This window comes from Solea senegalensis, linkage group LG20 (assembly GCF_019176455.1).
Source record: "Solea senegalensis isolate Sse05_10M linkage group LG20, IFAPA_SoseM_1, whole genome shotgun sequence".
Taxonomy (NCBI): domain Eukaryota; kingdom Metazoa; phylum Chordata; class Actinopteri; order Pleuronectiformes; family Soleidae; genus Solea; species Solea senegalensis.
The window spans coordinates 11829102-11845364 of NC_058039.1; the positions used below are offsets into that span (position 1 = coordinate 11829102).

The 16263-nt window shown below is 42.0% G+C and overlaps 1 protein-coding gene across 6 annotated transcripts in view; it reads right to left on the bottom strand.

Moving 5' to 3' along the window:
• The window catches only part of fhod3a (formin homology 2 domain containing 3a), a 46889-nt gene that overhangs the window by 16348 nt on the left and 14278 nt on the right, over positions 1–16263 (bottom strand). For all 6 annotated transcript variants that reach the window (XM_044052938.1, XM_044052934.1, XM_044052935.1 and 3 more), the window contains exons 4-9: positions 3198–3265; positions 2714–2819; positions 1475–1569; positions 788–899; positions 540–634; positions 77–220 (exon numbers count right to left, since the gene is read on the bottom strand). In XM_044052938.1, coding sequence (XP_043908873.1) covers positions 77–220; positions 540–634; positions 788–899; positions 1475–1569; positions 2714–2819; positions 3198–3265 — 620 coding nt within the window. The remainder of the gene's footprint in view (positions 1–76; positions 221–539; positions 635–787; positions 900–1474; positions 1570–2713; positions 2820–3197; positions 3266–16263) is intronic.

A 16263-nucleotide genomic window follows, 5' to 3' on the forward strand; every position in this document is an offset into this window, starting at 1 on the left:
GGGTTCATATCAGCTTACAATAACTTTCTCAGTAATCTCAAGACTGAAATGATGTTTATGTGCGTGTCTCTCAAACCTCATAGATGTTGAGTTGCTCAACCAAGTCCAGATCAGTGCCTTTCCGCCCCAGGTGTCTTTGGGAAACTGTCTCCATGCCCTGTTCTTCCAGACCATCCACCATATCATAGAAAGAATCCTGGTCTGGCAGTGATGCAAGGGTCTGCATGACAAGAGAGCAGGTTAAAAAACACGTATGTTTGTGTTTAAATTCAAAAACATTACTGTGTGGTATGGATACATGTTTTAAATTATGCATTCATGTGCTTTGAAATCCTGGTGTGGAAAATATTGTGTCTTACAAAGTTAAAAAACTTACAACTGATAATGATTTATTTCTTACTAATTTAGGATCTTCTAAGTCAGGGGTCTGTTGACAGTTCATGGCCATTGACATTATTTTTCTGATTAATCCTTCACACTGTGAATGCACAGAAAGTACACACCATACCAGAGGTGATGAAAGTATATACAGTATATACCTTGTTGATGAGGGTCATGGCATAGACCAGCAGCTCTGTGTCCACGCCATCCTTCTCATGTAAGATCTCCATAGCATTGGACCACGGCTTGCACCCTGCAGAACAGTCCATTCACATCCACGAAACAGAATCAGAATTGCCTTTGTTGTCATTATTAATTAAAAACATGTGGCATTAAATAAAACGTAGGACTCCAGCCTTTACAAAAGCAAACAAAATAATGAATGAGACCAAATTCTTCCTTGTACCTCTCTTGGAGTCCGTAGCGGTGATGGCTTTTATCAGCAGGGGTGTATTGGACTCGGAGTATTCCACAAACACCAGCAGCAGCTTCAAAGACGTTTTCACCACCAGGCGGAACTAGAACAGAGTTAGTGACATGTTTAAGTGTTAAGTGTCAGAGCTACAGAACCATTTCATCCATCCATCCATCCATCAATTTAGAGTGTCCAATTTACCGAATCCCCAAATCTGCATGTTTTTGGACCGTGGGAGGAAACCGGAAAACCCGGAGAAAACCCACGCACACACACGGAAAGAACATGCAAACTGAACCCCAGGTCCTCTTGCTGCTAAGGCAAGAGTGCTAACCATTACAGAACCGTTTCATTCGTACAAAAATGTCTTCATTAACTGTATTTGTTCTGCACTAGGACAGTTTGTACGATGATGTCGACATTCAAACAAAAAAATAAACAGAAGCAAAGCAACGACAGGCTTGAGGCACGAGAATAAAAGATGGAGACGTTCAGTACAAATGCCACAAAATTAAGGAAAGACAAAGGCCTCAGGTCGGGACAGAGAATACAACCAGCAGAAGATGTGTTTGAGTGTCACCGAGCAAAAAAAGGGCTAAAAAGAATGTACGTTAAACAATGGATGGGCAGCTGGGACTCTGTGTGTGTGTGTGTGTGTGTGTGTTTGCATGACTATACCTTTGAGCCAACTAGCGTGTACAGCCACTGGATTGTCTCAGCGTGACCGATGACTCCGTTCATGCCGTCCACATACAACATGATCTGCCCCAGAGCTGAGAGCAGGGGAGAGAAAGAGAGCGACATCAAAGTTAGAGCGGCAGATCACACGGTTCCTGCTTTCTTGTGGTTATTATCTCCTCGTTCATTCAGGATGCACTGTAGCTGAGCTGAACGAACCGTGTACTTACAGTTTCACAAAACCGGGGTCAGAACTATCTACATATTTAGAAGCTTATGTCACAGCCACACGGAGTCACCTCATGCCAGCGTGTTCCCCTCACCTGACAGAAATGCTCCATGTTTAAATAAACTGCTCTTTCACCGTTGTATGTCATATTCTCATTGTTATTTTGAGTTTTACTGATGGGGGGGGGGCTACTGTGGGCAATTAGCGAGTTTCAGATGCTCTGACAACTTCACTAACTGCCCACAGTAAGATTTATCACATGGCTGCCAATAGCTAGTCATTACACAATTAACAGCAAACAAAAACACTCCGCAATAACCCGTACGCATGAAATGATTATCCATGGCACATGTTTGGAGCGAGGAAATTATGGTAAGAGTGTTGAAAGGAATGTGTGTGTGTGTGTGTGTGTGCATTCACTGTGCGTTTAAGTGGTGAAGCCAAAAAGGAAAGCAAAGACGGTCTCTGGGGAACTCTAAGAGTATTTACTGCTGGTGGAAATTATGGAAAGCATGTGTGTGTGTGTGTGTGTGTGTGTAGAAACGAGTGAGCTTCAGTATAAACATGTCAACATGACATCAGCCTAACAATGCCACCACTGTTGTGGAGTCTTTTGTTTTGCAAGTTAAGATCGCATCAAAGTTTGCTATCTCAACGCACTCTTATCATCGTCACTGACATTTATTCTGATGTGTGGTTGTAACGCAGCAGTATTTCACTTAAAAATAAATAAATAAAAAAAAAAAGGTGCAAACAATAATACAGTAGAAACTGAGCTGGAACAAATTAAGACTGATCTGACTACAGGACTCAGAAGAAAAACCTTTAGCTCAATGTTAGATTGACACCTGAATGACTGGTCTGCTGAATCTACATATTTATTTAGATTTATTCCTTTTGCGATCGTTTTGTGTTCGTACCTGTAAGCTCAATAGAGTTATTATCGTGTTTATTTCACCAAAATCTTACCATGAAAACGTGTATGTTTATTGATCTGCAAGGGGTTGTACCTCTTAAAATGTAGTTCTGGTAGTTCTGGTCCGCTTCTGCTCCGACCTTGATGAGACACGTCAGACCTTCAGCCATCACAAACTCGTGGACCAGATCCTTGTCATCCTGCAGCATGGAATAAGTAAATGAGTTTCAATAATATACACGAACAACAACAAAGCACACTCGGCTCTTCTCCTAAACCCTCCTTTCTCACCACATGGTGGCAGTAATGTGCACAATTAGGGAGTGAAGGTTGACCGCATGCACACAGACACATACTGCACATATCAACATTGTATTTTGCAGTTTTCCCTTTGCTTTTACATCACGCTCCCCCCCCGCCCCCCACATAATCACGCAGTTCTACACACAGACTCAGAAATGCCACGTTGATAGGAGATCCCTGTCATCACGGGAGCAGACTGTGGCCACAATGACCGACTGTATTCTGCAAACTGACAGTAATTGCATGTGAAAAGTGCACGAGCGTCGGCGCGTTACCTGAAAGATTTGCTTCAGAGAGAACAGTGCTCTTCTCAGGTCCCGTCCATTGGAGTTGTACAGTCTTTCTGCGGGGGACGGACAAACAGACAAACACGTTGATGTGGTTATTTGACTTTGAACAAACAAACGAGACAAACAACTATGAAGAGCAGTTTAAAAAAAAACGAACAAACAAGCAAAAGAAACAACTGTGTTTCACACCTGATGTTAGGTCATGTTTTTGGGGCAAAATGATTTCCATTGCACGTCTTTCATCTCGCACCAGCGTTCACATGTTTCATTCTGTTCCGTTGACTCGATCAATAAAACCTTTTTAAGTCGAATGAGTCTCAGCTGTGCGGAGGTTGCACAACAGTTTGACATGCGAGAGGAAAGCTGCGGGTCTATGGAACCAATCACACCATTTGGCTCTGATCACCTGAGGCAGGCACTCCATCACACACTTTTGCCGCATCGTCACTCGCAGAGCAACACGTGCATAGTGTCTCTCTCTCTCTCTCTCTCTCTCTGTGTGTCTCACACGTACACACACACACTTGTAACAGCAGTGATTAGAGCGGTATTGGAATGTTAATGAGCCACGAGCTGAGATTCAACAGCGAGGTATTCAGGTCACAGCACCGAAATCACTCAGGACCTGCAGCTTTATTATCACTGTCACTAAACACAATGACAACATAACCGAATTAACACTTGTCGAACAACAATTTCCCTGCTGCGTTCCTATAGTGCTCGATCCACGTTGGGCCTGTGTCACAACTGTGTTACTGTCATGAGCGTCGCTTCATTCACACCGCGTTCTCACAACTTCCTCTTTCTGTGTTTGAAAAGTGTGTTTACGTGTCTATATATACATGATAAATAACCTCGTTATGAAGCCTGTCATATCGGGTTTTTCCTGCACAACAGGGACGGTAATTAAACTGTGATCATTTCAAGGGTGCAATTTGCGCTGCACTGCTGTATATTTTACTCTCCACTCCAGTGTCCTTTTCATTTTGCCGATCCCTTGTATATTTTGCAGGCACTTTTCATTTACATGCACACGTCAGACCCCTAAGTGTCCATATTGTCTTTTGTGTGTAACTTGGTTTTATGGTTTTAAAATGTGCTGTATAAATAAAATTGGATTGACAATTTGCGTGCACGAGAACAGCAAGAGGTTAAAGAAACTGAGTTTACGAAGGAATGCTTAATATGCGTGCTGAAAATAAATCCTTCAGTCAATCAGGAGGAAGGTGACTGTGAAAAAGTGTAAGGGCAAGGCAGGACAGCAAGTACCCCCCGCCCCCATGGGGGCCCAGACATGGTTTTACTAGTCTATCCTGCTCTCTTGAGCGCAGCAGTAACTGTCGCTGAGCTCGGCAAGGCTAACCCAAGGCCAGGGTCAAAGTCATTATCATTCCACACAGAGATGAAGAATTGCAGGCCTGTCTGTCTGTCTCTCCATCTCTCGGAGTCTCTCTGAGAGTCATTCATGAAATACGTCTTCAGGAGAGATCATCTACAGTAGAGATAACCAAATGATCCGGTGTCGTCACATCGGTCCAATTATTGGTGCGAAGAGGGAACACAAATCGTGTGGGGGAGTTCCAAAAGCAGTTCACGTGTGGTCGTTACAAACTGCGCTGTGCTCACGCTCGGGGGGGAGGGGGGTGGGGGATCACGACAGCCGTGAGCGTGCGAGCCAAAACAATAACAGAGGAGACTGCAATATTTTACACATGGAAAACACTGATGAGGTAACTAAAGCAACACTCTCTCACATGTCCGCTCACCACTGGTCGCTTTACTGTTGGAGTGAACGACAAGCTGCACTTCATAAAATGCTCTTTTTTCCAAGCTTTGAGGGGATTTCTTTTGCAGTCTGACTTGTGCCTGGAGCTGGTGATTCGTTGATATAAAGCATGCTGACCTGAGGCGTGCAGGCGCCTGCATGATATCACGTGTTTAGGTTTTCACCCAAAAATACGACCTGACTGATGTCAGCCACTGTGATCTAAAATACAGCATGTGATGTATGGATGTCATTTCTGTTGAAACCTAGATGTTCTAGGAACACATGTCTGATAGGCAGGTGCCATTACCTGAGTATCATTTGACAGCTGACTGCTAACTTTGGCTCAGCGATGACTTTTCTCTGTAATGAGACCGAGTTCCCTGGAAATCAAGTAGCAGCGTATTCCTGACGGCAGGGAAACGCTGCATCTGTGTGTCAATAGCAATGTTGTTCTTCATCACGCGTCGGGGGAGGCTGTCAAGGTAACCTTTGCCAAAATGTCTGCTGTGCATCAGGAGCATGTCAGCGGCAGTGATAAGGTTTAAACTTGGCTTCAGTCATCGCCACTGGCTTCATGTAAGTTGGCGCTTGTTGTTGGCAAATTAAATCATTTAAAGCTGTACAGCCCAACTTTCAAATATTAATGATAGCAGTTATATGTGGTGAACAGTGATCTCCCCCCCTCCCCCCCTCTTACTTACTTCTTGCTCTTTTTTGTACCCAAATGTTTAAATGTACTTATTGTAAGTCGCTTTGGATAAAAGCGTCCGCTAAATGACATGTAATGTAATGTAATGTAATGTTATATTTCAGCCGTTGCCAAATGACTTAAAAGAACACTTCACTGATTTGCATTTAGCTTTGTATTACTAGAATAGCGGTAGTATTTTTGAAAAATTGTTGTGAAGTATTCCTTTAATGTAATTTGATCAGTTCCTCTGTGTTTCTCAGTAAAAGCGGTGTTTTGAGCCCCGTGTCGGCCAGCAACATTGTCCATGCTGCGCAAGGGAAGCTATTTGTTTTACATCGAGTCAAGCAAAGGCAATGTTTGTAAAGTACAAAAGGCGGGATTCTACTGCACACAAAAACCTGAAACATTCAACAGTTTGATGACATAAATACTTCTAATAACTGGGTAGAGGAGTGGTTCGGGTGGTGCATGATCACTTATACATACGTCATGCTGTGGCATTAGCAATGTTTTGGTAATTACTTGGAGGCTATGCACTTGAGTTTGCATGTTCTCCCCGTGTGTGTGTGTGTGGGGGGTTTCCCCTCCCACAGTCCAAAAATATGCAGATTTGGGGATTAGGAAAACTCGACTCTCTAAATTGACCCTCGGGGTGAATGTGAGAGTGGATTGGTTGTTTGTCTCTATGTGGCTCTGTCATGGTCTGGCAACCTGTCCAGGGTGTGACCCCGCCTTTCACCCAATGTTAGCTGGGATTGGCACCAGCTCCCGAGGATAGAAGACAGGATAGAGAGTGTGAGTTGGCTGAGGTACCTCCCAAAACACATACCCGATGACAACATAAAGGCAAGAGACGACGCATCAATTTGAGCCCACGACAGACTGAAAAAAACTATATCTAGAAACGGCATGGTTGGTCTGGATGTATGATGGAACACTTCAGGCTAATGAACATTACACGTTCCAAAGACAATCTCCAACAATAACAACAGGATGAGAGAATACTGAGTAATAAACACCCTCTATTACCATCCATGACATAAGTGAGTGTAAAAAGGGGGATTCCTCTTGTTTCACAGATTTAATTTCTGTAAATACTGACTTAAAACTAGTGCTTTTTAAAAAAAAAAATATTAACAAACATTTCATCGTGAAATTAGTTCACATTATGCAGATTCTGACTACCGTATTTGCCAATTTGCTTCTGTGTGAACAGAATTTGACTTTAAAATAAACATAAAACCCAGCAGTCTTAACACCCTAAAAAGGAAACTAACAAAATAACATTAAAACACAAACTTCAAATATCTTAAATAGGCAGCAGAGGTGGGAATAAGTAGAGAGGAAGAAGAGGAACAGGCTGGTTTTTGTATGTCTACGTGTCTTTTGCTGGTCACTCTACTTTTTTTTTCCTGGCACTAGATGTTATTATTGTCACTCACACACACACAAAGCTGAAACACTCATTGGGATGTGTCATTGTGGCTTGTGCGTGTGCTTCTACACCGTGAGCATGTGCCCGTGTGTAAGCAGCTGCCTGCATTTGCCGAAAACAAAAAAAAAAAAGACATGAAGGAAAGTCAAAAGAAGCACATTTCATTTATAGGTTTGCTTCGAGTTTTACTGTTTTGTTTTGGAGGACACTCAGTTCTTGTCCACACTGCCTCACCATGACCTCACATGCACTGTGGTGCATCAGCCTTTACGAGTCATTTAACCTCCACTTTTAACATCTTCATTTTCGCAGCACGGTGGAAACAATCTGCCGGCAGACTGGTTTGTTTTTTTTTCCACTTGTTTCTGATGTCATCACTTCTGTTTGAAAAATGCAGCTTTAATGTAATTGGAAACAAAACCCTTGAGTCCATATGCCTTTAATCCTTTCAGACAACTCACAAAAACTGCGGGATGTATCGCGTCGTCAACTGACACAATCATCGTATCTACTGTGTCTCATTCACAGTTCCGTTTGTCATTCATGTGATACGTGTTTGAATCTGAATGGGTTAAAGTGCATCATCTCTACAGTATACAGTCTGTGTGTGTGTGGTGGGGGAGTGTCCTCTGCAGTGAAACAGGGATTTCCCCGTGGCTAAGACGCTGAGGAGTGGTCAGATCCCTCCTCCTCCTCCTCATGCCATAATGAGATTAGTGCTGTGACCCTTCAGCTTTGACTAATCCCTCAACATTTCCAGCATCATCTCCACACAGAAAAGCACACAGGCCAGCTCAGGCTACGCTGGACCAAACCCAGAGCAATTCCACTCAGACCCGCACAGTATTTGGTTGTACCAAGAGCAGAATCCAGAGCCCCGGACTAAATGTGATTTAAATCTGCATATTCAGCCTACAACATTCTACTATTATTCTTTTTTTTCCCCTGTCTTAACAAAAGGCAGAACGCTGAGCATATGTTTCAATAAGGTGACCTAGTTTAAGGAACACTGGTGTGAAGATGAGAACAGACAGACAGCACTGTAAATAAAATGAATGAGAATCACAAAAATAACAAACAAAATGTTCACTTTCATTCACAAATGTGTCACCCCTCACAGTAAAACCACAGATGTTTCACCCTGCAGTTGCTCTCAGCGCTGTAGGGCATGAAACTTCATTTCAAGATGCTTTCTGTGCAGACGGATGGATGGACAGACGCTCAGATTGACAGCACATGTTACATATAATATGTATGGCTGAACAATTTGGTTAAAAATGTTCATTGTCATTTTTCTGACACACACTGCATTTGTGATTTGATTTGTAATATTCTTTTTTAGTCAAACTTCAAGTTAATATTTATTGCGCTATAGATTTCAAACAAGATGGAGTCTTATTTTAAAATGCACTGTTATTATAATGTGTTTTTATTGTGGTAATCAGTGTTTTCCACCTCGGTGGACAATAAAGCTGTATTCTCTTCTATTCTACACGAGACACCATCAAAATATGAACTATTACTCAACACAGCCTTTGGGATTTGCAACCTGCGTTGCTTCAAACTGCCATTTCAAATTCAAATTTGAAAACGAGTATTTGTTCACGTGTTTGATAAAAAGCAAGCTGGTTACACTTTTGCCACCACAAATTTACGACAGACCCCTCATCTTCTGAACAAACATTTACAGTCTACGTTGACCCCGCCGTTTACAATGATTGTGTACTGTTTGTGTGATCACAAAGACTTCATGTTGAAGAGATGTTATTATCCATGTCTGGGAGAACGTGAAGCCATAGAGAGTGACTGAAAAGTGCGTCTGTCTGCTCTACTAAATCTGTCACTGTCGGGCAGCTAATACAGTCACAATACAGTGTGTTACTGTGTATTTAAACCTGTTGTGTTTGATCGGAAAGGAATATTTTTAGCACCGCACACCTTTATTAGGCCACACGGATATTTTCAGATAAGCAAACTGAGGTCAACTCAGGGTGATATTATTCAGGAAAGCACAACTGTTTGTGGGCTAGGCGTGTGAGGGGCGGGTCACAGCTGGTGGTCCTGAATTTGAGCCCCGTTTATAACCACTGAGTCGTGTTTCTGGAGGATTTCACTGCACCCCCCCACCCCCCACGGCTGTCTAGGCCAATGTAGACGGTGAAGGAGAACACTGGCACGCTGCGGAGCTTGGTTTAATCCCAGGAAGTCATTCCCTCTGTGAGGTGCTATCACGCTAAATATAGGAGGGCTGGGTATCAAGGATACAGTAACAACCATAGATACTGGGTTCAACCTCCGTTTAGATCCTCTGTGGTCAAGAAAATAGGAGTCAACTGCATTAAACAATTTCAAATGCATCTAGATTGCTTTTGTTTCCACTTTATCAGCGGAAAGTGAATTTTACTCCACCACTATTCACATGTTTTAAGACATGACGTCTTGATTTGGACCTCCTGCGCGTAATACTTCTCGGCAAGGGCCTGCATTCCGCATCTTTACCCATGTGCAAAGGCAATGTTGGGTGGTATTTCCTTCTTGCATGCACACGTGTGGAGTGTCATGTCCATCAATCTGCAGTTAGACGAAAAAATATTCCGTCAATCTGTCATGAGCTGATACAGTTTGGACAATAATGCACAATTTCCCTCTCATATCAAGTGAAGTGAGAGGAGAAAAGTTGGCAGGAGGCAAAGGCCAGACTGCTGAGGACAACTTGGTTATTTTGCGACTGTCTATTTTTTGTCTGTTGGTCTTGGCCTACTGCTGATGGTACGGATGACGAGAGAGGCCCCATGAGCTCAGCACGCTCGTGTGTGTGTGTGTGTGTGTGTGTGTGTGTGTGTGTGTGTGTGTGTGTGTGTGTGTGTTTGTGTGAGAGAGTGAGGGAAAAGTAAGAAAGAAAGGGAGAGTGAGACCTCCAAGGTTTTACTGTGGGATTCATGAGATTTAGAGAATAGTGGCGGACCTAGACGGAGATTACACGAAGCTCAGCAGCGACACACACACACACACACACACACACACAACACACGTAAGTTATGTACACACACACACAGATACAGTGCAACACCGGGCCTGAAGGAAAACGGACTCCGCGTGGAAACACTTGGGAGTAAATGAAAACAAACTTTTATGTGATTCCTATAAATCCTCCTCTGTAGAAAAAAAAAGAGAAATTGCTGCTGTATTTTACAGCTGGGACACTTACATATATAATACACACAACACACACTCTGAAACCTCTCCAGACTGTAACCTCGTACCCTGAAGGACAACGGCTTTTATAGAAGCCCAGACGCTGATGTCTTCAGGAAGGGAACTCATTGCCACACACACACACACATGACATGCACATAAATAGTTACCCACAACACAAACAAAAATATACCCAGCTTTTCTAGGACTAGGAACTGCAATCAGAGGCCTGAGCACAGTAGCTGCAGTGCTGCTCCATAGAGTCACACGTTTAAATTTAGCTACTACACTATATCCCCCGAAACAGTGCCCGCTCCTGCACATATGCTCCTGTCAGTATTTCAATATAGTGGACAATATCACACATCGTAATTAGCAGCTACTTGGTTTATCCTAGCATTATGGTTTAGCAGCTCCCGGATCTGTTTGTCATTCCCTCTAAAGGTCACGTCGTTTTTCATTGCCAGCTGCCACCATCACATACAGCACAACAACACATTATACTGCTCAACATAAAGACACACAGAGGTACATGGACTTACCCTAAAACAATGACAAGTCATGTTTACAATTAGGGATTCAATTCAGCATTCATGTAGTAGAAGGAGCTCATTATAAGGTAATTAAAACACAACAATTCTCTATTTTCAGGCGATAATATATCTTAAAAACATAATTCTGACTACAGCATAACATATCTGTTGGCAGACCCCCTGCATTGTACACATGACCTTTAACTACTCTATATTCTAAAGCAAAAAAAGAATGCATATAACATAGAAAACCACTCAAAAAACAATTCAATTGCTTTTTGTGATTAGCAAATTGCAGCCCTGTTCACAATTTGGATTTTTCTGGCTGTAGATTTACATGACAGTTTAAATGAAGCTTTTAAAACATTTAATTGAACGTTTGTCCCACTTTTGGACAGTGCTGACATTGTTGCATAAGTACATTTGATCTGTTATAGTGCATTCTTTAAACGTGACCCGAGTTTATGCAGCATGTCGCCAGAAAACAAAAGTGGGTTGTGGGGACTATTGTGGCGTTCAATCCAGCATTCAACCGTGCATGTGTGAAACAAGTGCTCTGTGTTTTCCCTCCTCCCCGCCCCGTCTCTCACACTTCTCACGCTCAAGTGTGAGAAATGAAATAATATGTGAGAGTGGGAACATGTGACAGAGACAGGGATACTAGAGATGCAATTATGAGATAATAATGTGAAAAGTTTAAAATCAGATTTCAATGTCAAAACAACTAATTTGTACTATTTGGATTATCCTCCACACATTGGCTGGGCTGAACATAAACAAATTAGTGAAGAAGATGGTGAACAGGCCGGGTGAACAGCTAGACTGAGAAAGACAAACACACGGCAGAAACAGACGCAGAAACCAAAGCAAAACTAACAACAGCCACAGTGAGCAAACAGAGAGGATACTGGAGGATATGTGTTGCTTGCAGAGTGGATTAACTGTGAATTCTTGCTCTGACTCATACCACACTCACCTGCATTCATAATCCTCCCTTGTTTGTGTGTGTCTGTGTGTGTCCCAGCAGACACAGTGACATACAGGATGTGAGCTACTGTATGAAGCACAGGTGTACGGCTAGAGAAATGATCATTACTCACTCTTTGAAAGAGATTTTCTCGCTTTATCTCACCATGGGGGATTAGTTTGAGACTTAAAGGTGATAAATGTAAGAAACCTATTATATAAAGTACATAAAATTACCATTATGAGTGAGCAGAGATTTGAGGAAATGTGTTAAACTGAAATCCTAGCTTTATTTAATGGTGCAGCCAGTATATTTATGTTCATTTGCAGCCAACAATTCATGTTCATGTTTTGGCCTGTTGTGCCACCCATCACCAACCACCCAATTACACAGCCTGTCTCACTTAAACACATGGAATGGCAGCAGAGCGAAAGTAAATACTGAACATCACCGCACCTAAAAAGCCTCGGTCCCCCTCTCAAAAATGTCTCAACTAGAGTAGAAGAAAAACAAGCTGACATATTTCAAAATAAAGTTTGCTAAAAATGGAGAGGAAGTTGACAACAGAAATGCTGATGTGGAAACTTTTCTGTAGTTCTCTGATGCTGCGCTCAAGCAGACACACTTTCACTTTCTGCCTATTGCTGAGTCTATAAAAATAACAGGTTCAACATTTATAGCAATAAAACACAGTGCTTTTACAAGCGTGTTAAAAGTCCAATTTGAGTGGGATTAAGACAATAATAAGGTTTTTTCAATGTCAGGTAAACACATTAGTCTGACTAAAATCGAGCTAGTCTTAGTCAGACTAACAGACATGGATAATGTGATTCGTAGTCCGATTTCTCCTGCATATACACGCTTAGTTGGACTGGAATCGGACTTGGCGTTCTGCACACGCACCAAGATTTCCTCCATAGTCTTTGAATGGGAAGTAGAAGACTGCTGTACTGTTGCCAGAAAAGAACAAACAACACGATGGCGACGGCGAGAGAGAAGACCTACTTTTAAATTGATGTAAAGCAGGTACGAAAAAAAAAACGAGAAGCAAAGTTAGCTTTTGTTACATACACTCCTGCAGGAATACATTTAAGGAACTCGAAAATAGCTGTAAGTCTAATAATGTGGCATCATTTCCTCTCCTTCACTTCCGCCTTCACCTGTAAGTGAGCAGACCACAGAGCAATGATATAACTTGTGTAGCTACTTGCCAGCTGCTGCTGGCAGGTGCATTTCCTCCACGCTTTGTTTTCCCCTTGTGTTTCCTTCCCTAAGTGATTTACCATTTCCCTGGAAATCCTCCCTCTCCCATCCCTCTCCACACATTCCCTAAACCCATCATCTCTAAAAGCCCATGGCTGACTAAGACGCCAAGTCCGCAAATTCTCCAGTGTGCGTTCTGGATGTTTAGCTTGTGGTACTTGTAATGTTTTATTGCATTATGTAATAGTTTTCAAAATGATTAAAACAGACGAGCCAGCCACTTTCGGGGGTGCCTATATGAAGACGCCAAGACTTGTGCACAGTCAGACACACGCACAAGCGATACTGTATATTTGTGTTTCTTACTTTCTTCCAGAGAGTACACCGAGGCTTGGGAGAGAGAAAAAAAAAACAAAAAAAAAACAGACCACAACCGTTGGGCTGCTCGTGTTTGTCAGCATATGTAGAGCCCAGGGAAAACCCTGCCACATCCACAGAAAGCACAACACTGTAAAATATAGATACCACCACACCATCGAATAAGCAGTCGATAACAGCGAGAACAGAGACACGCGGCGACAATAAACAACTGCAATTGTGCAAATAAACAAATAAAAGTAACGCAGCGGAGGCTCATGACGAATGTGACAGTTGTTATTCTCTCTGCTGATACCTCACTGCAACGTTTTTGTAACCCTTTCTCCAAAATGATATACGACTCTACTGTAAAAAAAAAAAGATGACAGCAAAGTATTTACAGTTAGACACCATTTTTAAAGAACACTGCTGCGGAGGGAATGGAGAACAGCTTCAGGCGAGATGTATGTTACAGGCATGTTATTTCACCACTTATTCTGCTCTACACTTCCATCCCCCTGTGCCTCATCAGATGATATCTCCATCTCCCACAGCAGTAAGTAAGGCTTGACTCATGTGGGCACAGTGCTCTCAGTTTCCTCCTCAGGGTTCCAGCTGCTGGTGAGGGTAGAGGGAAAAAACTATTTGGATAATTCTGTGTTTCTCTCTGTGAAACACAGAGGAGGAGCCCATTCTATTCTGGAGCTGCTATTGCTGGTGCAGGAATAAATGTAAACAAAGTATGGACACATAGAGATGATTATGGCATGGTTTAAAAAGTCTGAGGGGCAGGTCGAAACTTGTCCGTTCAAACGATTCATAAAGTTTTAGTAAAACATCTCTGCTGAGTCAGACTCAGATCATAAAGCAGCAACTCCTTGAGCCAGAGCCACAGGTGTCTATGAGAACAACGTGTTAGAAGTGAAGCTGAGTCAAGTAAATATAGACTTGGAGGGAGAGAGAGAGAGAAGCATGCAGGCCAGGAAAAGAAAGAAATGCAAGGGCAAAAGCGACAGTTGGGCTGGGCCAAAAACATTATCGCGATAAAAAGTTTCAAATCAGTCGTTATTAAGAATTATCGTGGTAAAATGTCAGAAGGAAGCGGTTACATGCGGTTTTAAATAAATGGTTTCACTTCACATTTCATAAATCTGAGATAATGATGTGTTATGTGACTCAACATGTCCTTACACAGTGCATAAACATGATATTGATATGTATATATATATGTATATATATATATACATATATATATACACATATATATATGTATATATATATATATATATATACACATATATATATGTATATATATATATATATATATATATATATATATATATATATATATATATATATATATATATATACATACATATATGTAAGGAAACAGAGGTGGGGACAAAAATGAATGAAAGAGGATGAAGTGGAAATGATGCCAGATTGACAAGTAGTTACTGGCTAAGCGTAGCACAGAAGCTAAAGGGCAGCATGTCAGCAAAACCATAATGTGTCTGGCCACAGATGTCTAACTGTACACCACTGCCCCTTCTTAGCTTACCCACTGAGTTTTTATCTCCCAGTCACACCGTGTCATTACCAGGCCTTATCTCCCACAGTGGGGGGGACATCAGTGCAGTCAATCACTGCTAGAACCAGCTGTGGTCATCTCTGTCCACGGCATCTTAAGAGCAGGCTGCTGTCACAGCGCCACGGCACCCCCACTGGTACAGGAACACCGGGAAGTGACTTTTCTTTTTCCGAGTTGAGACCACCGTGTGTGTGTGTGTGTGTGTGTGTGTGTGTGTGTGTGTGTGTGAGCTCATATTTACAGAGATTTTGATTTGCTCAACTCTCACTGATTCCACCAAATCCTCACAGTATATCATTATAGAGTATAAATAGAGTTAGCGTACTGTAAACACCTTTTTAAACTAGTGTGAATGCAATGAAAATGGACTTTCAAAGGGAAGCAGACAGATGCATTATCTTTCATGTGAAAACTCCCCCACCCTCCACCCCTCACCTCTCCCTCACTACACTGCAGGGGGTGGTTATAAAGCATACAGTTCAGAGGTCATTACCAAATGATTGGAACAGGCTCCAAAACACATGCAAGAACCTTTTGTTCCGCAATCCCATTCCTTTACTTCACCTGCTGTACCACTCATTACGGGGAGCTTTACCTGTCAAATAGCATAGCCGCTCCACATTTGATCACTTAAATTGTATTTAATTACTGCAAACGCTTTCAGTGGGGAGGATAGACTGGGGAAATGAGGCCTCGTGGGTTCTGAAAACACTCGTGCCATTTGCAGTTTGAACACTGTGGAATTACAAATATGACAATTTGTCTTCTTGCTCATTTCTACTTTTGGATTGAGTCTTAAAAACGTTCAAAATATCACCCATCATTGTAGTTCTTCTTATCTCTAAGTGAACTTAATCATATCCATAAAAGGAACACTTCACACATTTGCATTCAGCTTTGTATAACTAGAATTGGGGTAGTATTTTTGAAAAATTATGCTTCTCAACCTCAGTTTCCCCAGAGTCGAGAAATATCTTCATTCTTTTCTTTGTTATGTGCCCATCAGTGACACTTGGTCCTGTTAGCGTAACTGTTAGCAAAGATGGCGGACACTGTTTACAATTTGGGAATGAGGTCCCGTCCCCTTATGAGTGGGTATAAAAAGAGCCTCGGACCAAGGCTCGGACCGAGAGTCACTGGTGGGAACGTAACAAAAAAGGAATAAAGATATTTCTTGACTCAGGAGAATATCAGAGGTTGTGAAGCACAGTTTTTCAAAAATGCTACCCCTATTCTAGTAATACCTTTAAGCATAAATTATGATTCATGAATGAAAAAACAGTGTCAAATCCCACTGAAAAGTCCATTTTC